Genomic DNA, 27,356 nt, shown 5'->3' on the forward strand with positions numbered 1-27,356 from the left:
CTATCACCTTGTCCGATGTAAGCCTTTCAGTGTTAATGCTACTTTATTGACTTGTGTATTAATTTCGCTGCTTTTATATTCAAGTAGCTTTTCAAACAATGGAAAATGACAATATTATGAAAAGGATAGATTGCTTCTCACTATATAGCGGAGATGTAGAGTCGCACATAGGCACAACAAAAAGACTGTTATACAAATAAGCGACTCAATATGTCTGCTGTATGCTGAGTAGCAATCTATTCATTTCATAATACTGACAAGTAGATTTTCAGTTTGCTTCACACAGCTCAGTAGATCTCCTTCCAGACCTTTCAACTGAGAAAATTTTTTGATGTGGTTGCCCAGTACTGAACCCAAGGCCTAAATATTAATGGTCAAAATCATTGACCACTAGACCACATTGTCAGTTTGCTTTTGCTGCTATAATATTAGCCTTTACTCTTGTGATATTAGAAGACCTGAAAGGCTAAGTATAACACCAAAAAAGTGAGTGATGACTATCGTACTCTGATAGACGAGGAAACTGAAAACATAATAAAATCAGTCAGCACATATTCAAACAAAGAGTCAGCAGCCTAATTTGTGACAAATGGCAGATGATAAATGAAAAACTCCACTGTGAAATGTAGTGATAGCTCCAGGGAATATAATTTTATGGATACTGCAAGCGAAGCATCATGAACTACTAAGGTGAGAAATACTGTATGTTCTGTTTCTGACCTTGTTCTAAATGGACACTTCATTCAGTGATATGTAACGACACACAGTGTGTGCATAATAGTAGTGGAGTGTACTCTGTTTGCTACAACCTCTTCCTGCTTCTCAAGTGTAATGGCCAGTTTACCAGCTCAGTTTGCGGAGTGGCACTAGTAGGAGCTACTAGCAAAAGCATGAAATGAAAGGGGAGGGTGGGGTGCAGTAGTTGTTATTCTGCAGACATATGTAGCCATTTTCTGCAAGGTACAAGGTGATAAACAGAAGGATTAAAAAAATGAAAAGAATTAAAACGAAGAAAAACAGCTGTTGTTGCTCAGTAAATAAATACACCCTGCAAGAGAGAGGTAAAGGAACCTGGTACTAAGAACTTTAAAATATAACATAGCTCCAGAATGACACACTTCTCTTTTGCATAAGTTTGTATTTACTATGTTCCTGTGTAGGTTCATCTTCTGTCTAGTTTCATATGTGTGTATATCATAGTTGTGTTTGAAGATATTTTCCTTTTTTAAGATGCTCCCTTTTGTGAAAATTAGTATTTCATATATATACAAGCAAGGCAGTGGCAATATTTTCAGAGTTTTAAAAAGGGGTCTACAGGAACTCTTACATTTAGATTTTTTTATCACCCTGATAATCTTTTTCTATATTTTAAATGTTTTTGTAGTATTTGTGGAATTCCCCCAAAAAATTATTCTGTACATAAGTAGCGACTGTATACTGCAATGATACATTGTCAGCACTGATGAACAGCTTGTATTTTGAGTGAGGATCCTAACAGCACATGCTAGTGAATTCAGTCTCTTATTTAATTTGTTTAGGTGTACCTCTGACTTCAGATCTGCCTGAATATGTACACCTAGAAATTTTGTGTGACTGACCTTCAACACAATTTTTCCTTTGTTAGTGAAAACAGGGTTTACAGGATGGAGGTTTTGTGTGGTATGAAAGTTAACTGCCACAGTTTTTTCAGAATTTATGATAAGCCTATTGGTCTTGAACCTGTGTGTTAAGGTATGCATAACTTATACTGCAGCCTCCTGCAGATTTTCCTCATTCTGTGATTTAATTAGAATATTAGTGTCTTCTACAAGCAGTACAGTGGTTCCTTCATGTATTTTACTAGCCAAGTCATTTACATACAGCAGAAATAGGGCATTTCCTAGAACTGACCCTTGTGGGACTCCATACTTGATTTTCTGCTCATCACTGTAAAAACTAGAAATTTTTTGTTTCGCTGTCTTGGTGTTTTATTTCTGTAATCTGCTGTGATTACTGAGATACACTTTTCAGACTGGCCTCTAATTCCATAATTACTTAATTTACACAAGAGAATGCCATGATCAATTACATCAAAGGCTTTACTTAGATCCAGAAATATCCCAAATACATATTGTTTATCATCCACTGCTTTTAATACTTCATTTTAAGAAGGCAAAAATTGCTGACTGAGTTGACTTTTCAGCTCTGAACCCATGTTGGGAGTCACTTATCAGCCTCTCTATTTAGGAAAACTGTTAATCTTCTAAGGAACATTTTTTCCATAATTTTGTTGAGGCCTGACAAAACTGAAACTGGTCTATAATTAGCAATATCACTTTTTGCACCCTCCTTATGCAAAGGTGTTACATTTGCAGTTTTTACATTATCTGGAAATACACCACTCTCAAAAGATGAATTTACTATGTCTGTTAGTGGTTCCACAATAAATGTTGCACTAGCTTTGACAATAGCATCTGGTATGTTATCAACATCCACTGAATATTTATTAGGTAATTGTTTTAGGATTCTTGACAGTTCCTCACGTGTTGGTGAATACAGGAATAATGTGTCCGAATGAATTTTTTGATCTGAGTGATTGGTTGGCTGTTTGTCATTGTATGTATTTATTAACTGCTGTGCTATATTTGAGAAATAATTGTTGAAAGCACTAGCAACATGTTTGGGGTCAGTTAGTTTATTTTTATTCATAATCAGCTCAATATTACTGTGATTAACTGGCCTGGTGTCCATTTCTTTCCTTATAATTTGCCAGGTTGCTTTAGTTTTATTCTTGGAATCACATAATATTCGGTCATTTTCTAGTTTTTTTGCTTTTGAAATAACTCATGTTAGTATTCTTTTGTATCTTTTGAAATATGCAATAAAGTCAGGACTGGTATTATGCTTGAAGTACTCATACATTCTCCTTTTATTTTGACATGATATCCTTATCCATTTTGTAATCCACTTGTTTGTTTTTTGAGTAGAGTTCAACATAGTTGTTTTCTTGGGAAAAGCCATTAAAATAAAAAAAAGAAGAAAAAAAGTTTGAATGTAGCCATAAGCTTATATTTCTTATTGGTCTCATTACAGTCATATACATCTTTCCAACTTTCACCCTCTAGGAGAGAACAAAAATATTCCACATTTTTTATACTGAAATTCCTTACAGTGTGTTGTATTCGACTGGTAATTTGGGGTCCTGAAACATTCATTGCGAGAATTTGATCATAGTGATCGCTAAAACTGATGTTTACAACTTGTGTGTTATAGGCATATTTGGACGTATTTATCAAGATCTGATCAATAATAGATGCAGAGGTAAGTGTTTCTCGAGTTAGTTCAGTTACCGTTGGACTGATGTTGAACAATTGTAGTAAATTTACAATGTCATCTCTGAATTCATTGGATTTTGAGAAATCAATATTCAAGTCACCACACACAATTATATTTTTCTTGGGAGAGTGAATTTCTTCCAAGAGTTCCTCCATGTGATTGTAAAACATTTTTTGTCTCCATCTGGTGACCTGTATACACAAATAATGACTGTATTTTGCCTTGGTAGTTCAGCAACAGAGTGTTCTATATCATTTCCACAGGACAGTTTATGGTATTTAGTTACACTATTGAATTCAATATTTTCTTTAACATATAGACAAGTACCCCCATGACTCGATATTTTCCTACAAAACATGCTTGCAAGTTTGAACTGAAGAAGGTATGTTTGCTCTAACGTATCTTGTTTGAGCCAGTGTTTTGTAAAGCATAGTACAGAAATAGCATCTAGATCATTTAATATTATTTCTATTTCATTTAATTTATTCAGGAGTGGCTGAACATTTTGATGGAGTAATTTAAAATTAGGGACAGGGAGGGAATCATTCCTTGCTTGACCACTTACCTCACTACTTGAGAAAGTGTACTTAGTGGTAAAAAATCCTCATGTTTTCCAGGGATGGTATCCATGGTGTTTGCCTTGTGGCTTGCTGGTTCAATCATCTGTCGATTAATGACTGCCTTGTTGCTGCATTTGATGGCTCGAAATTCGATCTAGTAAGTGTGTTGTTATGACTTTCATTGGGCTTATATTTTGTTATAAAATGGTCCATAATAGTCTATTTTTCATGGGTGGCTTTTTCACTTCGAGACTGGCACTTTATATCTGATTGTACATTTGTGTATGCTTTTTTCCTGTACTGGTACTTGATTTTCCAGTTTTCGTCATGTGTATGAAAGGAGCAAGCCTATTACAAATGCGAATCTTTCCTTGTTTGTTTAGATGTAAACCATGAGTTGTATATTCATTTCTTTTCAGGCGTTCGATTTCGAAATTCACAGATAATCTCTTCCTACACACGGCTGTGGCACTGTTGATTTTTTCTAACATAATGTGGTTTGCAGCTTTGATTTTTCCATTTAGACCTTGTGTGTCATTTCTAACCAGTATTGGGTGAATTATTACATTTGTTTTTCGCGTGGGTTTAAGTATGTATTCCAAAGAAGCTTTCATGTTCCTCTGCAATTTTTTCAGGGGTTTATCAGTGTCATTTGTGCCACCAATAATGATTAAAGTATTGTTGACGAAGATGTTATCAGTTAATTTGTCTGCATTTTTCACAACTTCCTTAATTTTACAATACTTTGCACACTGAAATTTTTGCCTAATTTGTCTTGTAGTATATTCCCCCTATGAGCGTAAGCAGCTTCAAATCATTGGAAGGTAGAGGATACTTTGATAATGTGTTTTTTTTCACATGATTTGTTACAATCAAATGACAGGAAACAAAATATCGGTAGTTAAAGGCTGCTCTTATTTGATGCTTCTCATTTTCAACTCCATATGGCTTAGTCCAATATGGCATCTCCAAAGTTCTACTTGTGACGTAAAGGCAGTATCGCATCCCATGGACCATGTTCCTCACCGCAAGCCAAAAATTTGATCTGGTAGATTCTTCCTTTCACATTTTCTAATGCAGTTGAACATGAACTTCCATGCTGTGATGTCGCTAAACTTGACCAGATACTCATCCACAAATGCTTTCACATCCCACGAGAGGATGAAAAGTAGCACATTCATGTCTGAGAACTTGCAATTTTTTTTGCCTATGTTTTCCAAAAGATTCTAGGATTTTCTTATTAATTTAATTTAATTTACAAGCATGATCTGCAATACTAAGTGTTATTGTAGTTTTGCTAGTGGTGTGTGTGACAAGACATCCCATGAAACATTACTAAATGCCTTCTCTGAAAACTACCTAGAACAGATAGTTCAGAACTCCACCCATGATGGAAATATATTGGACGTAATGGCACAAAACAGACTTCACCTCTTTGAGGAAGTCTACATCAAAACTGGTTGCACTGACGATGACACAAATGGCAACAAAGGAAGGCATATATGTTCAATACCGTAGATGAAAAAGCAGTACTTTTATACCTGAATGAAGAACTTTAAACTTTCAGCACAAGGCAGTAGAATGTAGAAGAACTAAAAGAATAGTTGACCATAAACAATGGGACAATAGAATAAAGAAACAATTGCATCACACGTGCAGAAGTATTAATAATAATAATAATATCATTCATTTGTGACCATGTGAATCGACTAGAATCTATGTCTTTGATGTCACGCCAGAAGAGTCCTCAAAGATGGAAATGATGTAATGCCACAGATGGAGAAAAGGGGAGTGTTTTACTCAAGACAAAAGAAAATGGAAATGCTCAAATATTGGCTTAATGTCAAAAATCAGCCGAAGTCAACCCAAACATTTACACATCGCACAACGTCTGCAATGAAAAACAGATTTTGTACTAAATGCCTTGCATGGTGTATGTTGTATGAATGGAAATGTCGGTGGGAAAGAGGAGATTTAATGTTTGTGAAGAAGAAGAAATACAAGCATATTATAATGCATGTGACGGAGACCTTCAAACACGGCTGCCATAGAGTTCGACGTGTTCGGGAAAAACAAAAGCAAGACACTTAAATTTTCCAAGATTGATACCAGTGAATGTTAAGTCTTGTGCTGAAAGTGTAAAAACAATACTGTAAGCTGTAAAGTCAAATCTTCTGTTACAGTGAAAATGTACCATAACAGAAACAACATCCAGAAAATGGTAGAGGACTGGCAACAAGCAACTCGTGCGCTCATGACACCCTACACGTATGCAAAAATCTACAATGCTGACAAAAGTCGATTCAACAAGATGTCTGTGGTCCGCACTCCTGTAACTAGAGGTTCTAAAGGTATTGTAGGGGCTATACAGTCCGTTCACACGACAACCCATATGTACGCAGTTAATCCATTGCTTTCACAGATGTGCAAACGTGCTCCAAAATTGTTTAATGTCCTTCAAGGGTCTCACTCTTTGAGTACTCATACACGTCAGTCCACGTTCACAGCACCAAATTTAATCGTCCACTCTCATTCCTCCGGCAAAATGACCAAAGAACTGTTCAGGACATTTCTACAAGAAGCGGCAGTGGAATAAATCAGTGGAGAGAAACTTATGCTAATACTGGATTCTTACAGGCCCTACACAGACACTAGTGTTCTTTGTGACCTACACATACAAAATAAACTACCTGAACACAAAATCTAAATTCACTTAATTCCACCAAACACAACCTCCATTTGTCAACACTGTCAACCCTTTGCTCTTCATTTCTTCAGAATGTACAAGCATGAGATTCATAAAAAATCTGATGCTGCTCGAGGTCCTTCAGAAGAAATTAGTCTACAACAATAGAATAATCTTCTTAAGCTGTAGTCCCTCACTTACAATCACCTGTGTTCTCCACATTTCTATAACTCTCACTGTCACATGTGGATTATGGCTGAACTCATTCATTAACCCAGGCCCTTTGAAACTTCGACAAAGTTCTGTTTTGGAAACAAGCTTTTATTCTGCAATACACAAGGTGAATGTGCAAATGTGGGATTCATCAAATGAGCTTGGTGTACGAAAGTAATTTTGTATGCAACCATTATTGTGAAGCCTTTGCCCCTGAATAAATGACACTCTTTGTGTGTGTGTGTGTGTGTGTGTGTGTGTGTGTGTGTGTGTGTGTGTGTGTGTGTGGGGGGGGGGGGGGGGGGGGGGGGGAGGTGGTTGTGTGTGCATTGATTTTTGAATGTTACATACTTATTATTAATCTTATTATTTTGTTCATTATTACTACTACTACGTTTAATATGTGTATTACTATTATTACTTCTGCACATGTGATGCAATTGTTTATTTATTTTTCTGTTCTGATTTTATATTCTGTGAAACTACAAATGTACTATATAGATTTACTACTTTAAAAGATATAAAGTGAAAGCAGACTGTGAAGATGACATTGCTGTAAACTCCAATCAGCCCTTTTACATGTCATAAACATGTTGTCCCATATAACACTTCCCCATTTGCCACATTCGGATTTCAACCCAGGACCGTTCATATGACGACCTAACGCTCTACCAACACACCCACAGAAACTATACACAATAATATACACAAACATGATGTGACTCACCAAAAGAAAGTGCTGGCAGGTCGATAGACACACAAACAAACACAAACATACACACAAAATTCAAGCTTTCGCAACCAACGGTTGCTTCGTCAGGAAAGAGGGAAGGAGAGGGAAAGACAAAAGGATGTGGGTTTTAAGGGAGAGGGTAAGGAGTCATTCCAATCCTGGGAGCGGAAAGACTCACCTTAGGGGGAAAAAAGGACGGGTATACACTCTCGCGCGCGCGCGCGCACACACACACACACACACACACACACACACACACACACACACACACACACACACACATATCCATCCACACATATACAGACACAAGCAGACATATTCAAAGGCAAAGATACTCTTTGCCTTTGAATATGTCTGCTTGTGTCTGTATATATATGTGTGTGTGTGTGTGTGTGTGTGTGTGTGTGTGTGTGTGTGTGTGTGTGTGTGCGCGCGCGCGCGTGCGAGAGTATCTTTGCCTTTGAATATGTCTGCTTGTGTCTGTATATATATGTGTGTGTGTGTGTGTGTGTGTGTGTGTGTGTGTGTGTGTGTGTGTGTGCGCGCGCGCGCGCTCGCGAGAGAGTGTATACCCGTCCCTTTTTCCCCCTAAGGTGAGTCTTTCCGCTTCCGGGATTGGAATGACTCCTTACCCTCTCCCTTAAAACCCACATCCTTTCGTCTTTCCCCTCTCCTTCCCTCTTTCCTGACGAAGCAACCGTTGGTTGCAAAAGCTTGAATTTTGCGTGTATGTTTGTGTGTCTATCGACCTGCCAGCGCTTTCGTTTGGTAAGTCACATCATCTTTGTTTTTAGATATATTTTTCCCACGTGGAATGTTTCCCTCTATTATATTCATATCAATAATATACACGTTTCCTATGCTCTGGTAGTTCTGCTGTTATTTTTATTTAATGTTTATGGCTGTTCTGCTGGGGACAGCACTTAGTACAAACCAGATCAGAGTTTTCGTCTGTCAACATGCAACATTTGGTACAGATCTGAGTGTCTGACATCTGGAGGTCTGGGTGTGAGTAATGTGTAATGCAACATATGACATACATAGATGAAGTTGAAAAATGATGCTCGAAAAGAGGAAATACAACATCACATAAAGTCAATGCAGACAAATAAGCTGATAAAGATATTCATTAATGAAAGATGGACGACAAATTAATACAATAATGCCTAATGCAGAAAAAGGGTGACAATCTTTTGCAATTACCGAACTTGTAAATATGACAGCAAACACGAAACAACTTTATGTAATTATGAAATGTGATTTGCAAAATAATACTCTTAAGATTTAAGTTTTAATTATAGAAAGGGCTAACCCGTGACTGGTGAGAAAACAACAAGTAATTGGCTTCCACTGCTCCAACAATGTAGGAGTAAATTCCTGGATAACTATGCAAATCTGATAAGACATAAAAGGGAGAATGTAGAAATAATCCTGTTTGACACAAAAAATATTTTTTTCTTACTATATGAAAAGATTTTTGGAATGTAAGAGGGCACAAATGTAAAATGTGATTTTCATGGTACAATGTTATAATTACGAACTTCCAGCATGCTGGAATAGCTGTGGGTTAGCAACTTCTGTTAATCAGTATGACATAAAAACAAGCCAAAGTTGCGAATTTCACTTTTTATTCACTTGACGATTAGTTTCAGACCAGGACCCACTTTCAAATCATCATAACATAGTGAAAAATGCTATTTCCAAAAATGCTAAAACATGTCAAAAACGTGCAAATGAACAGCTACAGCACAGTTATCTGTATGCGCTGTAACTGTTTGCTCATTTCTGACACGGTTTCTGCATTTTTGAAAATACCACTTTTGACTATGTTACAATGATTTGAAAATGGGTCCCGGACCAAAACTAGTCACCGAGTGATTAAAAAAGTGAAATTTACAACTTTGGGTGGTTTTTCATCGTATTGACAATGTTATAATACCTCTATTGTATAGCATCTTTGAAGGAACTGAAATGATCGATGCACACTTTCAGGGCATCTAGAAAAGAGGAGACAAGAAAGATTTTTCTTTTTCTTTTTTTATGATAAATTTTATTATCTTACAACCACTTACAGCAAATTGTACATAGCAATGTGAACTAAGAAAACATAATGTCTTTGAAGTCCAATATTAGGTTACATTCAATTTTTTTTAGTTACTACCTCTTCTGTCTATTTGAGTTATTGGTGGAGAATGTTGAATAAATCAGACATAATAATGATATGTAATAGAAACTTTACTTATAAACACATGAGTCTTTATGAACACAAAACTTATTCAATTAATTTCTATATCAATTTGATACAAGAAAAGGATTTTTAGTGGATAAAAGACACAGAAGGCTGGGCGAAAATGAACATTACACTGCAGACTCCAAGCCAAATGGAAACAACGCAAGATTCATTTTGGCAGACCGCGATTAAATTACTGAGGCTGGAGGACCACACTATGAAGAGGTAAAACACCAATCTTAAATATCTCCAAAAGAATCAGCACCCATAATTACTCCAGAAAGGACAATCCCTACAAAAATCTTTGTAGAAAATTTTCATTGTTCTTTCAGTTTCTGTAAGGGATACTTAAAAAAACACTTAACTGATCAGTAAAATAGCAGCATAATAGCGTACAGTTGTGCATAAATGTAAACATATGACATTGCCTGTAATGTCTCAACAAGGTAGTTTGAACACCATCTCTGAATGTCACTAGCATCAAAACATTTATGGACAACTAGCAGGGAAAACTGTACATGTGACATTTTTATCAGATAAAAAAGTGTATCCTTTTATCTTCTATTTACACAGCAAAATTCTGTCAGTATATTTTGTAACACACTGTATATTGCAACACAAAAAAATTCCAGGCTTGTTACAACGTTCAATATACAGTGCTGGCCACCGTAAATGCAACACCAAGAAAGACAAGAGGTAGCACAACAAAATTTATTTTGTAGATAACATGTTGACCAAGTATCAAATGATTATGTTTACAGACGTCTGTGACATGTGGTTCATGCCAGAATCAGTAGCCAGAGTAGCCTCCATTGTTGGAGATCACCACTGCCACACGTCTCGGCATTGAGTCAAAGAGACGTTGGACGTGTTCCTGGGGTACAGCAGCCCAAGCAGCTTCCACACATTGCCAAAGATCATCTGGTGTGGCAGCTGGGGATGTAATCTGGGTCACTCGTTGAGCAACCATGGACCACATGTTTTCTATCGGCGAAAGATCCGGAGAGCGAGCCGGCCAGGGAAGCACTTCAATCTGGTTATTGATGAAGAACATTTGGACAATGCGTGCCACGTGTGGTCGCGCATTATCCTGTTGAAATATGGCTGTGGCCGAGCCCTGAAGGTAAGGAAGGACAACTGGCTCCAGCACCTCGGATATGTAGCGCCGGCTATTTAAAGTACCGGCAATGTGTACTAGAGGCGTGCTAGAGTAATATCCAATACTGCCCCATACCATAATACCCGGTGCAAGACCAGTGTGGCGGTGCATAATGCAGCTGTCCAGCATCCTCTCTCCACGGTGTCTCCACACTCGAATCCGACCATCGTGGTGCTGCAGACAGAAGCGTGCCTCGTCAGTAAAGACAACATCATTCCATTCTGCCGTCCACATCCGTCTGTCATCACACCATTGGCGACGGAGACGTCTGTGGTTCTGCGTCAATGGTAGACGAAGCAATGGACGTCTTGCGGACAGACCACTCTCCTGTAAACGGCGTCGAATGGTACGCGCAGACACTGGATGATGCGTTACAGACGCAATGTGCTGTGCTATGGTTCGGGATGTCACTGAGCGATCCGTCACTGCCATGCGCACAATTTGCCTATCAGCACGTGCAGTGGTGCACCGAGGTGAATGCGATCGACCACGTTGGACCGTCGTACCCTCCTGCATCCAACGGTCACATATCCGCATGACAGTTGTTTGGTTTCGTCCAACACGACTAGCAATTTCTCTGTATGATAATCCACAATCTCCGTAAGCCACTATCCTTCCTCTGTCGAACTCGGATACTTGATCAAACGATGTTCGCTGTTGTCTACGAGGCATAACTGATCGTCTTGTGAAACAACCACAAGGTAAACACATGTGCCGAACGTACACTCGTCAAAATCGCCAAGCCTTAAATGGCACTATGAGGTGGCGCCACAGGCGCGCGTGATGTGCGTCTGCGCTGAAATTCTAATCAGTTGCATATCTCATCGCTGCAAACCCATGGTGTAAATTTCACTTGATTCGGATGCTTCCTTCAGGGTGTTGCATTTACGGTGGCCAGCAGTGTATCTTGATTATTACATCACTGATTCAAGTGTTAATAAAAAGAAACAATGATTAGCACTGTTAATTTGTGGTGTCTTTTGTTTCCTCGATAGAAGTGAGACACTTAAACAAAAACTAACCATGCTATCACTTTGCAAAAATACTATGGTCACTTCCTTGCCCTTAACAGGACAAGTCAGTGGAGTTTATTCATTCTCGTGTAATATAAATACAATAGTAATGCTTAAATGTGTATGACAAATGTGTATGCAGAAAACAACAGAGATAAACAACTGAAATATCTGTTCGCCACAATTTCTAGAACAGTGCTCTTTCTTGTGAAAGAAAAAATGACAATGTCAAATAATAATGACATGTAGACCAGTTGATGAAAAATGACTGTTGAAAGAAATAAAAATGTTTGAAATCAAAGCACGCTAAACCTTTCAGTGAAGAATTCTAATAGTCATGTAAATTACAGAATAACAACATATAAAGACTTATTAGTTATTAAAAAAAAATCAAGGAGCATCCACATTACAGCAGAGTCCCGGTAATCCGAACATGAAAAATGTTAGTCTAAGTATGGAAAACTGTACGGTAAACTGCTGTACATACACACTGTTTTAACTTACACAGTGCAGTACACATGTATTAGAAAAATTGGCAAGAAAACATTAGGTATAATCAATGCCTAACAATGAAATAAAAGCTGTCAAACTTAGTAAAATACAGCGGACATTTTATCCCTACTTTTTAGAGTAATTGTTTTCTGGCATAATGAAGGCAGTCTGTTATATAACGCATAGTTTCGCCATTGTCTCAAACATCAAATCAGCAGGTGTAGCAGTGGGCTGTTGCTCCAAATAACGTAGCGTGAGGTCAAGGGATTCTGCTGTGCCATTGTGTGGCTCCAGCTCTCCTTTGTCGCTTTCAGGCTCATTGTCACTTCCATCACAGCAGTCCACTTCTTCCTGGTCTTGAGTCACAGCAACAACTAAATCAGTGTCAGTAAGGTTCTCCACACATGTCACATCTGCTACCATCCACTCATCTACACCTCCTTCACTAGCTTCTTCACATCCAGGGATTGTCTGTATCATTTGTAGTAGATTTTCCTCTTCATTTTAAACTAGGTTGTCCTGAAATTCAAGAGATGTCCACAATTTTCTCCACAATTATCTCGGAGTATTTTCTGAAATATTCTACCATGCCTCAGCGGCCCAATAAACAACATCCTTCACATCGGTCTTTTTTATTTTGCCCACAAAAGGAATGCTATCATCTTGGATCAGCGTTCTTAAAAATTGTTTTCTGTAAATCAGTTTTAATGTTTGCAGTACACCCTGGTCCATCGGCTGTAGATGTGGTGTCACATTCGGCGACAAAAACTTTGCCACAATTTCTCCATTGCATAATTCCTCAGAATTGGGGTGAGATGGCGCATTATCAGTCAGAAAGATTGCACGGGGGGACAAATGATTTCCTTAGAAAACCGTTGAACAGAGGGAACAAACCGGCCGCGAAACCATTCTTTGAACAACTACCATCCATCCATGCTTTTTTCTGGTTGCGATAATATCCGAGCAGGAACTTCATGTTGCAGTTTTTAAAAGCTCTGGGCCTAGCAGATTTGCCGATCAGCATTAGAGGCAGCTTGCGATTACCAGCAGCGTTGCTGTACACTAATAAAGTCACACATTTTAAAACCAGGAGCATGGTCTTCTGCTTTTGATGCCAGGCTTTTTGTTGGCAATGCCCTAAAATTAAGGCCAGTCTCGTCAGCATTATAAATTTGTTGGGGAGAATACTGTCCCCCTCTCTCATTTTTTCAAACACACCCAAGTATTCCTTCACTGCATCACGGTCAGAAGAAAGCTTCTCTCCAGTAATTGTTAGCTGACTGATTCCATGAAGTTTTTTGAATATGTCCAACCAACCCATACTCGCACTAAAAGACTCCGCTCCATTCGTTAACTTGTTCAGGTAAACAGCCTTCTACTGAACTAGTGCTCCATTCAAAGGAGTCCCCCTTTCTCTTTCTTGCGTAAACCTAGGGAAAAAGAGCTTCATCCACTTTATCGTACTAGGACTATTTCAAAGTATGCAGAATTTCGAGTGTTTTTCTCAAAGACGTTGCACAGGACTGTTCAAGCTTCACTTGGTTCTTCTTCCAATAACAAACGGTTGCTTTACCAACACCCAGTTCCGTTGCCAGTTTAGATACATTCTATCAGCTTCAAAGCATTCAGTTTTTCTTTGAGAGTTAATGTTGTATGTTTCCGTTTACTCATCTCAACAATGCACAACAATAAGGACAGGGAGTGAGTGAGAGTGAGCCATTGTTCCCACACTTGTTCCCATTTGTTACCATGGTGTACCTACTTGTCTGCTTGGTATACTTCACTGTAGAAACTCGTCACTGCAATTCCGGCTAATCTGAACAAATACGAGGGTTATTCCAAAAGTAAGGTCCGATTGATTGCCAAATTGAAACCACAGTGAACATCAGAAATGTTTTACTTGTAACAATTAGCTACACCTTTCAGCTACTTCTCTACGTAGTCGCCGTTCTGACTTAGACTTTTGTCATAGCGTTGTACCAACTTTTCAATAGCCTCATCATAGAAGGCAGCCGCCAGTGCTTTCCGCCAATTCTCCACGCTGGCCTACACCTCGTTGTCTGTGTCAAAATGTTGTCTTCAAAGACAGCGGCTCATGTGACCAGAGATGAAACTCAGGGGGAGACAATTGCGGACTGTATTGTGGGTAATCTCACATTTCCATTTGAAAACGATGCAGGAGCATCTTCATTGCCCCTGCAGAATGCGGCTGAGAATTGTCGTGAAGACGAAACAGCACGACAGTTATGTAATGTTGGCTGCATAGCTTCAGGCGAAATTTCTCACCAGGCCCTCGTACTTGGCGGCAGACACTATTTTCTAGACATCTTTACGCACTCACTGCGAGCTCAGAAATGAGAAGAGCGACGTGATGCTAACTGGGGTTATACTAGAGACACTACCCAACACATCTGTGCAAAGCTTTATCGGATTTTCATAGTCGTTTCCATTTCGCGACCGATCGGACCTTACTTTTGGAATAACCCTCGTAGGTAATCCGAACAAGGTCCAGTCCCAATTAGTTCGGATTAACAGGACTCTACTGTATGTCAGAAATCAGTAATTCTGACAACAGCCTTAAGGCTATATGGAATGAAGTGAAACAAGAGACAGGACAATCAGCCAAAGAATAGGATAGTATCACTACTGACTTAAATGGAAAGACTGTAAATGATGGGTCACATGTTGTAAATTTGTTCAATAATCATTTCTTAAATGTGGTAAAAAAATACGGGTGTAAACAGTTCAAGAGACAAAGCACAGCATGAAATTTGCGATTTTCAGCCCCTCTATAAGAAAGGTGATAGGAGACATATCAGTAACTACTTACCTGCTTCACTACCGACACCATTTTCCAAAATTTTTGAAAAACTGATGCATTATAGAACAGTAGCCCACATGAGCAACAATAATATACTCAAATTCACACTTTCGATTTCAGAAGAGCTGCTCTACTGGGAATGTCTTTTACAAGTACACTCACCAAATTTTACAAGCATTGAATAACAAAATAGCACCAGTTGGTATTTTATGTAACCTACCTAAAGCATCTAGCTGTGTGAACCACAATATCCTCCTACTCCTTGATGAACTGAGGTTTTATGGAATTGATGGTATAGCCAACAAATATTCATTTCTAACTGAACGAATGCAGAAAGTTGTACTTAGTAATTCAACAAATGTAATCAAGGAAGATCTCTGACTGAGGAGAAATCACACAGTTCTTGGATCTGACATTGTTCCTCCTGTGTGTAAACCATCTACCATCTAATACAAAACAAGCAGAATTAGTTCTTTTAGCAGGTGTCACCAATATAGTAAGTTATCCAAGCATACCTACAGCAACAGAAGAAATGGGGGAACAGGTCTGTGGAGTACAGAGGCTGAACCAGCACAGTGATTTCATTTTTTGTGCAACAGTCACGGACCAAAAGGAATGAATGTGCAAGTGTGTTACCATGATGCAAAAGCCATGAATTGTCTTCGCCACATTTCAGGCCATTTCCTTCTCACATTTTCTTGCAGCCGTCGAAACATGTCCCGATAGTACCATCGATTAATAGTTTGTCCCTGTGGCACAAATTCATTATGAACTAATCCTTCAAAGTCAAAGAAAACTATCAGTGTGGCTTTGACATTTAACCTAACCCGACAAGCTTTTATTTGGTCTTGGAGAACCTTTCGTGACCGAATGCGAAGGATGAACCCTGGTCTCAACATCATAACCATAGACCCACATCTCACCTTGAGTTATGATCCTCTATAGGAACATCTTGATCTTGTTCGTGGAATCCAAAAGCCCTTCACAGATTGTGTGGCAAACGTCTTTTTTGTCTTGAGTCACGAGCCGTAGACAAACTTGGCGGCAACTTGATGCATTCCAAGGTGCTGTGTCATGATTTCATGACATGATCCAACTGAAATGTTACCTTCTTCTGCAATCTCTTGGACAGTCAGTCTTTGATCAGCACACACAATTTCATTGATGTTTCTGACATGAGCATCATCGGTAGACATTGAAGGGAGTCTTGAAGCAGGATCATTTTGAACTTCCTTCTGGCTATTTTTAAGCCATGTGAACCATTCGTAACACCAAGTACGGTTTAAGCATTCATCACTGTAGGCTTCCTGCCTAAACACACAACATTTAATACAGACACATTGCTCCTCTAACTGTGCCATGTTGAAATTCACAAAATGTGGGACACGATGTCCCACTCAATAAAGCGCTGAACAATAACTAACAGACATATAACAATGAAGCTTCTGGCAATTACACTTGAAACACAGGAGTGTGTAGGGATGCCAACCGCATTCCACTGCAACACACTATTGGTAAAAATTACAAATGTGCGGTAATTTTTTGAACAGACATGGCATTCAGTTTCAAATGTCTAGAGGTACTACTCCAAGGAAGGCCACTTGACAGTGAGGGGGTGGGGCAGAATGATTGATGTACTTAAGCCCTCCACGAGACACCTTCATCTGGATTACCTGTGAACTCTTGTGAGACTTTAATAGCAGAAAAAGAACGCGAGGAGTCAGAATTATCAGTTGCTTGCTAGTCAGAATGACAGGAAACTACTTTTGGTACTTTAATTTCATTTGCATACAATTTACCAACACTAGGATTAGACATAATCAAAGCTTTTGCTGTGACCATCTGTCAGGAGCAAGGTGCACAATCATATATTATTATGGCACTGATTAAACTGTAGCCCAACTGCAATGAGGTGCATATGATGACTACAGTAATCAGTTACCAGAGCGCACACATCATGAAAAGACAAAACCCTATGGTCCGAAAATGGCATCAATTTCTACACTGCTGCCGTGGACTGACATCTCTGTTACTGTTAAGACATGAACTGCCGGAGAGAAAGGTGCTGTTCTTGCTGTTGTTCCTTGTACTGCTACCGTTGCAGTGACGGCAGTTGCTGGTGGTGTTCCTCTTTAAGTGCAAACTGCTGCTGCTGCTATTGTTGTTGTTGTTGTTGTTGTTGTTGTTACCAAACTTCCGAATGATTGTGAACATGTCACTGAAAGCATGATATGACAAGACATGGTAGCCACTTTTCTGTCAGCTCCCAACATGGTCATGTAATACATAAAATGAAGTTCATTGAGAGCAGAACATTAAGCGAAAGTCAGTAATGGGAACATGTTCTGGTACAATGCAGATTTGAAATCCAATAAGCAGAATGCTGTGACTGATAGCAGGTCATTTAACAGATTGTACAGACTGAATCATGGCTCCCTGCTTAGTCCTGTTGACGCAAGAGGTTCAGTCCACATGACTTGCTGCACACGCCCCTTGTGGTTATTGTCAGCCGCAGTCTGTAGCGCCTTTGAGCCACAATGGATATTGGCGTTTGGTGGTGATAATGTAACACAGATCTTGCCTCCAAAAATGCAGGATGAAATTAGGTATTTTATCACTTTTCATTTGTATCTAAATTGGGCACCACCTCCTGAGTATAGATGTTTTCTCTAGCTTTATTTTATTGTTACTATTAGAATTATTATTATATTATCACGAAATTTGCAAGCAAGTTACCTGCAGCTCTGCTTGTGAGACATCAATTTCTCCGCGATACACAAATTCAATAATAAATTTGAGATCACTAAAGCATACATCTTGAGGCATAATAATTGTGGGATGCTTGCATGGGTTCTCCATTAGCAACTTCTGAAAATATGATGAGCATGCCGAAAGGACAACCTGAAACCAGAACAAATGCATCTTATTAGTGGATCCTGTATATACAGTGTACAAAAAATGCTACACCCACAGAACTAACTTCCTAAACTGCTATCTTCTTATCTGCAGCTGATTTTTAATCTTATTCATAGCTCGAATGTAACAATCCATCTGCAGGGGTAAAAAGACCTCCATAGCAATCAGCACATGGTCTAATGGTTAGAGGGAGGGATGGACAAAAAATGAAACCAATCTTTAGCTTTTCATAAAACATATGTCACAAATGTATAAAACCTGATGGAGTTGGCACTCCTCGACTCTGAAAAGTCTTTACATTCAGAAAACCAGTGACATGAAAAGCAATTATATTCATATCATGTATCTAACCTGGTTTACTACTGAACTGGAAACTTCTTGCAGAACGCAGCACTCTATCCTAATTGAAAAATCAACAAAATATGCAAAAGTGATTTCTCACAAGCCTTGCGGCAGTTAACAGTTCTATTACAGTCTGTTACATGGTGAAGACTTCTTGTTGCTGTAGTATTTAGTACGAAGATAGGTTTGATGCTGCTCTATCCTGTGCAAGCTTCATCTCTGAATAACTACTGAAACCCACATCCATTTGAACCTGCTTACTGTACTCATCTCCCGATCTCCATCTGCAATCCGCCCCACACTCACACTCACACTCTTCCCTCCAATACTAACAATTCTCTGATGCCTCAGAATGTGTCTTTCCTTTGATACATATCTAAGCCTAACTTTGTTTTGTACGAATAGCAGAAGTTCTTCTATTGTAAGCTTCCATAACTATTTTAATCTGAGTTTTAGTTGTAAATTTATATTATAATGTTTAACAAATGAGAATGTTACCACAGAATAGATAGACATGGAGTGGGATGTGAGTGTTTTGAGTTATGTTTCACTTGGTAACCTGTGTGGGGAAATTCAACAGAGAACTCACTGATGCAGTCCCACTAAACTATACATCACACAGAGAAGATAATCGCTGGTCAGATGAGAAAGATTTTTGCTCTTCAGGGTTAATTAGATCCCACAATATGTGACTTAGACATTCTGAAGAAAGAACTAGGAAAATATTAGAAGCAAGGAATGATAAGGGAACTGAGTTCAAGTGACATTTTACATAACACTAAATGAGTGAACATCAAATATAAATGACACTTTTTGAACAGAGACCACAAAAAAAAAAAAAAAAAAAAAAAAAAAAAAAATCGGGACATGTTTGTGTCTGCGACCATGTAAAGACTACTGCAATGAGTGTGCGCTCACATGTGTGAAAGAAAGAGAGAGAGTATTTTGTTCTTCTTGTGCAACAAATTGCAACAAGTTTTCTCGTGAACAGGATTATTAATGTTGCTGAAATTAGTCACCTTCTCCCCTCACAGTTCTGGGAAATAAACTTTTCATAGCAGGCATGGTGCACAAGTTCAAGAAAGAAGGCCCACTTGCATTGCTCCTATTAGAAGCATTACTACACTGAAGATTAACACTTTTTGTGAACTTGTCAAAGGTGATTAGCACTTAACTGGGCTTGAAGTCCCTAAAACTTCAAATCAGTTATGGCAGTATTACTATCCAGAATGAGTTGGGATTCCTATAAGTCACAGCTCACTGGGTTCTAAAGTTGTTGAATAAACAGCAAAAGTTGAATAAATTGCAAGTCATTTCACACTTCTCATGAGATGCAAGAAAGGAGATAAAACCCCTGAATCAAAGAAAATCAGTATGTGGAGGCAGACGGAAGTCAAGATATGGTTCTCTGATGATACACTCATGGCTATGTTGTTCTTGAGGCCGATTTCCTGCAGGAACATAGGACCACTGCTGTCAACAAGTTCAAGGTGACTACCATTCAAAAAGGCACAGAAACTAGATCAGAAGTGTGTTGCTCCACCATTACAATGCCAAACTCACATTGCAGCAATAGCCCAACAAACAAAGGCCAATATACTTTGGGTTACAGCCTTCAACCAGACTTACCACCGTGTGACTTCCATCTGTTTGGATTGCTCAAGGAAGCTCTTAGTTGAGAGCACTTCACGACCAATGCAGAAGTACAACCATTTAACCATTTGTACCAAATCATTTCAGTCAAGTTCTTGTACTTTCTTTGAAAATGGCATTGTTGTTATTTGTTTTTGCATTAAAAAATTTATGAAAGTATGGCTAAAATGTATCACTAACATACAAGATTATGTAAAAAACAAATAGCTAAACTTTAAATTTCAATTAATTTTGAATAATAAAAGTTTTCTTAATTGAATATAAACAGTCAGAACTGCAATAAACTTTCTTTTTTTATTTATAAAGGGTAACAGTTTCCATCTGTTTTGCACTATCTTCCAACCCACACTATTTATTTATTTATTTATTTATCCTGTGGATCACATATTGTACAAAGTACACATGTTATAGGACAAGTCATTTTTCTTAACAAATATGTAGTTTGGAGAAAAAAAATAGGCAATGGACTGCCATTTAAAAAAAATGTACACAAAATTGTTCGTTGATGAATATAGTAACTTCACATACAGAGAATACAAACAATTTACCTGGGGAACTAAGAAACATGTAGGCAATGTAGTGCTACTTTAAATTTACACAAATAATCACTGAGATTACAGAATAGCGAAAATGTCAACTGGAAACACAACAGAAGGACAATGTCATTTAAAAACTACATTAAACATGAAATTAACATTGAGATTTCACAGACAATTAAGTTTTAATACTAATAGAATGTGTACTTGTACATTCAAAAGCGAGTTGAAAAATTTTGGGAAGTGAAACTGAAATATAGTTGTGTATAGTAGAAATTAGGTTATTATTTTGCCTACAGAATGTTTTACTCTAATCACAGTATTTTACAAAGGAACTTTATAATTTTTCATTTCCAGGAATTCTTGTACTGAATAGAAACAGTGCTTTGTCAGAAATGCCTTTAGTTTATTTTTAAATATTGGATCTGGAGCAGTTTTTATTTGTTCTGGAATTTTATTGTGTAATACGACACCCAGATGAGTTACATATTTTTGGTATGATGATGTCCTTGAAAAAATTTGATGGATATTAGATTGCCCCCTGGTATAATGAGCATGTATATCATTGTTTCGGATTAATTTGCCTGTTCTTGAGAGGTATTCCCTGGTGAATAGGATTGTTTCTTGAATGAATAGGGATGGGATGCTTAGAACATTAATTTTTATAAATTGACATTTACAGGATTTCAGCTTTTTGAGGCCACAGATTATCCTCAGTGCTCTTTTTTGTAGTTTAAATATATTTGTGCTGTGAGTTGAATTTCCCCAAAAGATGATTCCATAGCGGAGCAATGAGTGGAACTGCGCATGGTATGCTTGCATTAGTGTGGATTTACTTGTAGTAGATTTTAGTATTCTTAGTCCATAGCACAATGATGAGAGTTTCTTTGATAAGTTGTTTATATGTGTCCCATCTTAAATTTTGTTGGACCCGTAGACCCAAAAATTTTGTTGCATTTACATTTTCAATTTTATCATTATTTAACTTTACTTGGATAGTTTTTTGACTGGATGTGGGAATTAGATGGAAGTTGATACATACAGTTTTCCCACTATTAACAATTAGGCCATTTTTGTTAAACCACTCAAAGTTTTTCCATAGAGTTATCAGATATTGTCTGAAGGGATTCAGGGCTAGATCCAGTCAACACTATGCTTGTATCATCAGCAAACAGGATAGTTTTTTGTGGGCTCATACGTTCAACAAGATCATCTATGTAAATGAGGAAAAGTAATGGCCCTAGAACAGAGCCCTGGGGAACACCATATCTTATTGTTCTTTCCTCCGAGAGGAAAACTGTGTTATTTATTTTATTCTGTACATTAATATCGTATTGAAGTGATACCTTCTGTCTGCGGTTTTGTAGGTAAGAGCATAGCCAGTTGTGAGCCACACCTCTTATTCCTCTTCTTTCCAATTTAGCAAGCAGTATTTTATGATCTAGTACGTCAAAGGCTTTAGAGAGATCTAAGAAGATACCTGCAGCTATATTATGTTGGTCAATTGATTTCAGTATGTGGTCCAACAGTTCAAAAATTGCTGTCTGGGTGGATAAAGATTTACTAAAACCATGTTGTTGAATGCTGATTGGTGCGTGGTTTTTTATGAAATTTATAAGCCTGTCATAAAAAAGTTTTTCCAGGATTTTTGAAAAGATGCTTAATATGGATAATGGTCTATAATTGGATACTAAATCAGGGGAACCTTTCTTTAGTAATGGTGAGACTTTAGCTATTTTGAGAGCATCTGGAAAAATGCCAGTTTTTAATGATTGGTTGTAGATGGTTGATAATGGCTTTACTATATGGGGAGCACACACCTTTAATATGAGGTCAGGTACTTCATCATAGCCACTAGAGATTTTATTGCATAACAATTTTATTATGTTCATAATTTCATCAGGGTTTGTTTCATAAACAAACATTGTAGCATTAGTGCTGTTTGATGTATTGGTGGAATTGAAGAACGATACCTTGGAGTTTGCCTGAAAGAGATCTTCTGCTAGTGAGGTGAAATATTCATTGAACTTGTTTACAACTGTGTATGGATCTGTGACCTTAGAGTCATTAAGTGTTAGAGAAATGTTTTCCTTTTTAGGTGTTGAACTACAAGTTTCTTTTTTAATAACTTTCCACATAGCTTTCATTTTGTTTGAAGAGTTTCTTATGAAATTGTCACTCCATAAAAGTTTTGCCTGTCTAATCACTCTAAGATAAGTTTTTTTGTAGGCTTTACAATAGTCAGAAAATTCTTCAGTGACTATGTATTTTTTGGAGCAATATTGGAGAAATCTGTTTCTCTCACTAGAAATTTTGATTCCTTTTGTTACCCACGACTTTCTATTTTGATTGCTTGAAGTTTTTGTTTCAAAAGGAAATGCTGTATTAAAGTAATAAAGGAAGGTGTTATGGAAGCTGAGGAACATATTATCAACAGTTGTTTGCATGTAAACACTGTCGCAATTTTCCTTAGCTAATAGGAAGGTAAAAATCCTAATATTGCCATCTGAAAAGTTTCTTCTTTGAAATACTTTTTTGGGGCTGATTTTACTATTTCCCATGTCAACACTCAGTAGCTGAGCATCATGGTCACTGTATCCCATGCTCAGTACTTCGCCAGTGAATTTGTAACCAGTATCAGATATGAAGATTTGATCAATTATTGAATCAGTACGCTCTGTTGATCTTGTTGGAGAGTGTATTGTGGGGATCATATTAAAGGATTTGGTCATGTTTATCAAATCAAGTTTAGCATCACTGTTTTTTGATAAATCAATGTTAAAATCGCCACAAAGTATTATTCTAATATTTAATGAGCTGACACTATTCAGCAGAACTTCTAATTTGGTCATAAAATTTGGAATATTACTACTTGGTGCTCTGTATACATTTATAATTATATAGTTTAGTTCAGGCAGCTTAACCATAGAAACCTCAAATTCCTTATCTTCAGATAATGCAATCTGTTCATTTAGGCCTACCTCACTGAATTTTATCTGGTCCTTTACAAATATAGCAGTACCGCCATGTGTGGAGAAATTCCTACAATAGAAGCTTGTTAATGAGTACCTTGGAATAGAGGTTGACTGAATTTCTTCTTTAGACAGCCAGTGTTCGGTAATACATATTACATCTGGATTTATTTGAGACTGAAGTAACACTTCCAGCATTTGAATCTTATTTCTGAATGACTGGACAATATGGTGTAATACAAGAAATAATGAACTTTGTGACTTTTCAGTTAAGGGTTTAATTAATTTCCTTTCTAAAGGTATTTCTGACACAGCACTTACCCTAAAAAATTGGCCGAGATTTTATTTTTGTGTGTGGCTTCTTGCACGCAATTTTCAGTAGCAGAGATGGTTTTGAGTGGTTGACACAGTTCTGCTTCCATCAAAGCTTCTGTTTTTGGCCTAAACCATTTTGTAATTTGTGGTTGATTGGCGATCTTGATACTTGGGGCTGATTTCTTCAGGATATGATTTCGGAGTTTTTCTACTATTTGGTCTTTTCCTAACATATTTAAATGTAGTCCATGAGCGGTATGAAATCTTCTTCCTAAATTGTATGTATCAATCATCTCTACGTTATGAAATGTAGAACATATTTCTGATATCAGTTTGTCTGCAATGCAAATTTCTTGGTTGACACAGGACCAGGAAGGCAAATCATAACGATGAGGAATGTTAACAACGAGTACATTTGTATGTAATAGGTTGTTTAAGCATTCCTTCATTTCTTTTGCAAACCCTTTTGTTTCATTCCTACATATATCGTTTGAACCACCTAGAAGCACGACAAAATCACAATCACTTAAGTGAGATACATCAGTAGAGTTTGTTAGTTTATTTACCTCACAAAACTGCGCTCCTGGCTTCACAACACCTGTTACCATTAAATTACATTTATCTTTCAATAGTGCTGAAATTCCACGTCCATGACTGTCACCAAGCACACAAATTTTTTAGTTCATCACAGTTTTGGGGCTAGAAGGTTTTGAAACGTGTTTTTGCTGTGTAGATATATTCTGTTTTTGCACATTCGTTAACCTTTTTTGATAACAATGAACCTGTGTTAACTTTGCGGTCTTGGGAGCAAGTTTATTGTATGCAGAAGAAGTTTGTTTTTCACAATGACCATCGTTTTGTGGTAGGATATCGAATTTGTTTTTTTGATCTATTACTGAAGAAGAAACACTATTTACGATATCTGCACACTTTATTTTACACGGACTCTGTTGTGTAGGTTCCACATTTTTCTTAATAACAGGCTTTTCTTTCAGATGGTGCACGATTTGATCTTTTGTTGATTGGCCTACCGTTTTTTGGAGCACGGCAGGAGAATTTATTACTAAAGGCGACGAAATGATTGCGCTATGGTTAGCGTTACCGGTACACCCAGAATGTGTTGGAAAACTTGAAATGGCGACGGAATCATCGGTTACTGTGTACACTTTATTTCTGTCGAATTCACTTACGCCCAGCTCGGCGTTTTTTAGTTTTCCCATGATCATTTTCAAGACATTTTGAGTCTATCAGCTAATACTCTGTTTTCTGCCAAGGATCTGCGCACAATTTCTTGCAACGAATTAATAGTTTCAACTAGTTGTGCTTTGTCAGGATGGACTTCACATGTTACACACTTACATTTTGATTTGGATGATTTTTCACTGCAGTTTTTTTGCGTAGCACTAGACTTGAAACGTTGCGAAGCACTTTTGTTGATCATCTTCTTGCTATTGATGCCGGATAACATTTGAAAATTCGAAATAACTGGAGGCACAAATTCACTAAACTTCTCAATCTAATGTAGATGGTGGCTGTGAACTGAGCAGGCACTGCTTCTCCACGAATGCTAACAACTCACATAGCAGTTAGCGCATAGTGCAGCACCTGCATAAATGCTAACTGCTATGTGAGTAGTTAGCATTCGCAGAGGAGCAGTGCCTGCTCAGTTCACATCCACCACCTACATTATGGCGTGGGTCTGAAGATGGCCCAAAACACACCAAAACTGGTAACCTTATATATATAAATATAAAAATAAAAGTTTACTGTGGTTGTGACTGTGGATATTCAACTTTAAATAATAAATAAATTGCTGTACTCCAGAGAGACATTTTCTCAGAAATTAATAAAAGTTTCATTTCAAGAGGTTTCTTTGTGATTTAGTGAAACTTCTAAATCTGGCCTAAAGTATATGAGGAGTCTCACAACATGGAGAAGAAAGTAGGGTGCAGCACACTGTTAGATGTGTAACTTAAAGGCAGGTCAGACACAAAGACAACTGGGGGGAAGAACACCTTGTTGGTAGGTAGTAGTCTAGGGATGAGTGTAAGTCAAATGCTATTGGATAAATAAAGAGAAGGCAATCAGGTCACAAATATGATGAAGTGGCGTAGCAATTTGCCCAGTAGAAGATTTTCAGTTCTAATTGTCTTTCCCACTGACCACAGAGTAGAATAGCCTTTATAATTAAAAAAATATTTTTTAACCAAAAAAAAAACCCTACTATAACAGATGTATTCTTAAAAACTAATATGGCTCATATTATGGAACACTCATAGCTTATGAAATGAACGGTTCAGTAATCAACCATGAAACTTTAACTGTAAATGTGAAAAAGGTTGTGGACTGAGCATAATATGGGACTCTGTTACAAAAAACTGAACAAATTATTTTTGGGAGTTACCGGGGACGTGTCAATGCAGATCTTTATAACTCCAAGTATTTTCAGGTTGACAAGGAGAGAGAGTGGCATTGTTTCTTGGGACAAGCTGTGTATATTATTCTAACAATCTTCTTCTGTGTTTTTAATATGGCTGAAGCATGACTAAAGTGAACCAGGCATGAGACAAACACAAGTATTCTACCCTTAGATACTCAATAGTGACTAAATCTAAAAGTTTGCACACGAGATACGACACTCACACTGTATTTCTGCATATTGTTAATACGTTCTTCCCAGACTAGTTATGAGTTTACTACATCTATACTCTACAAACCACCGTAAGGTCCATGGCAGATGGAACATCCCATTGTACCATTTGTTAGGGTTTCTTCCTGTCCCATTCACATATGGAGTGTGGGAAGAATGATTGTTTGAATGCCTCTGTGCATGCAGTAATTATTCTAACCTCGTCCTCGTGATACTTATGTGAGCATACGAATAGGTTTGTAATATACTCCTAGAGTAATCATTTAAAGATGGTTTTTGAAACTTCTTTGGATAGTTTACATCTATCTTCAAGAGTCTTTCAGTTCAGTTCCTTCAGTATCTCTGTGATCTTCTCTCACAGATTAAACACACGTGTGACCATTGTGTAGCCTCTCTCTCTCTATACGTTCAATATCCCAAGATAGTCCTATCTGGTACGGAACCCCCACACTTGAGCAGTATTCTAGAACCAGTTACACGAGGGATTTGTAAGCATCTCCTTTGTAGATTGATTGCACTTCCCCAGTATTTTAGCAATAAACTGAAGTGTAACATATGCTTAACCCACGACTGAACCTATGTGATCACTCCATTTCATATTCCTATAAAGTGTTACACCCAGGTATTTGTATGGGTTGAAATATTCCAACAGTGACTCATTGATGTTATAGTCATAGGAAACTACATTTTTTTTCCATTTTGTGAAGTGCAAAATTTTACATTTCTGAACACTTAAAGTAAGTTGCCAAT

The 27,356-nt window shown here is 37.7% G+C and overlaps 1 protein-coding gene across 1 annotated transcript in view; it reads right to left on the minus strand.

Annotated features, from left to right (window-relative positions):
• The window catches only part of LOC124606535 (protein bric-a-brac 1), a 281,528-nt gene that overhangs the window by 144,994 nt on the left and 109,178 nt on the right, over window positions 1-27,356 (minus strand). Inside the window, exon 3 of the mRNA XM_047138519.1 lies at window positions 17,959-18,123. Coding sequence (XP_046994475.1) covers window positions 17,959-18,123 — 165 coding nt within the window. The remainder of the gene's footprint in view (window positions 1-17,958; window positions 18,124-27,356) is intronic.

The sequence above is a fragment of the Schistocerca americana genome, chromosome 3, assembly GCF_021461395.2.
Source record: "Schistocerca americana isolate TAMUIC-IGC-003095 chromosome 3, iqSchAmer2.1, whole genome shotgun sequence".
NCBI classification, from domain to species: Eukaryota; Metazoa; Arthropoda; class Insecta; order Orthoptera; family Acrididae; genus Schistocerca; species Schistocerca americana.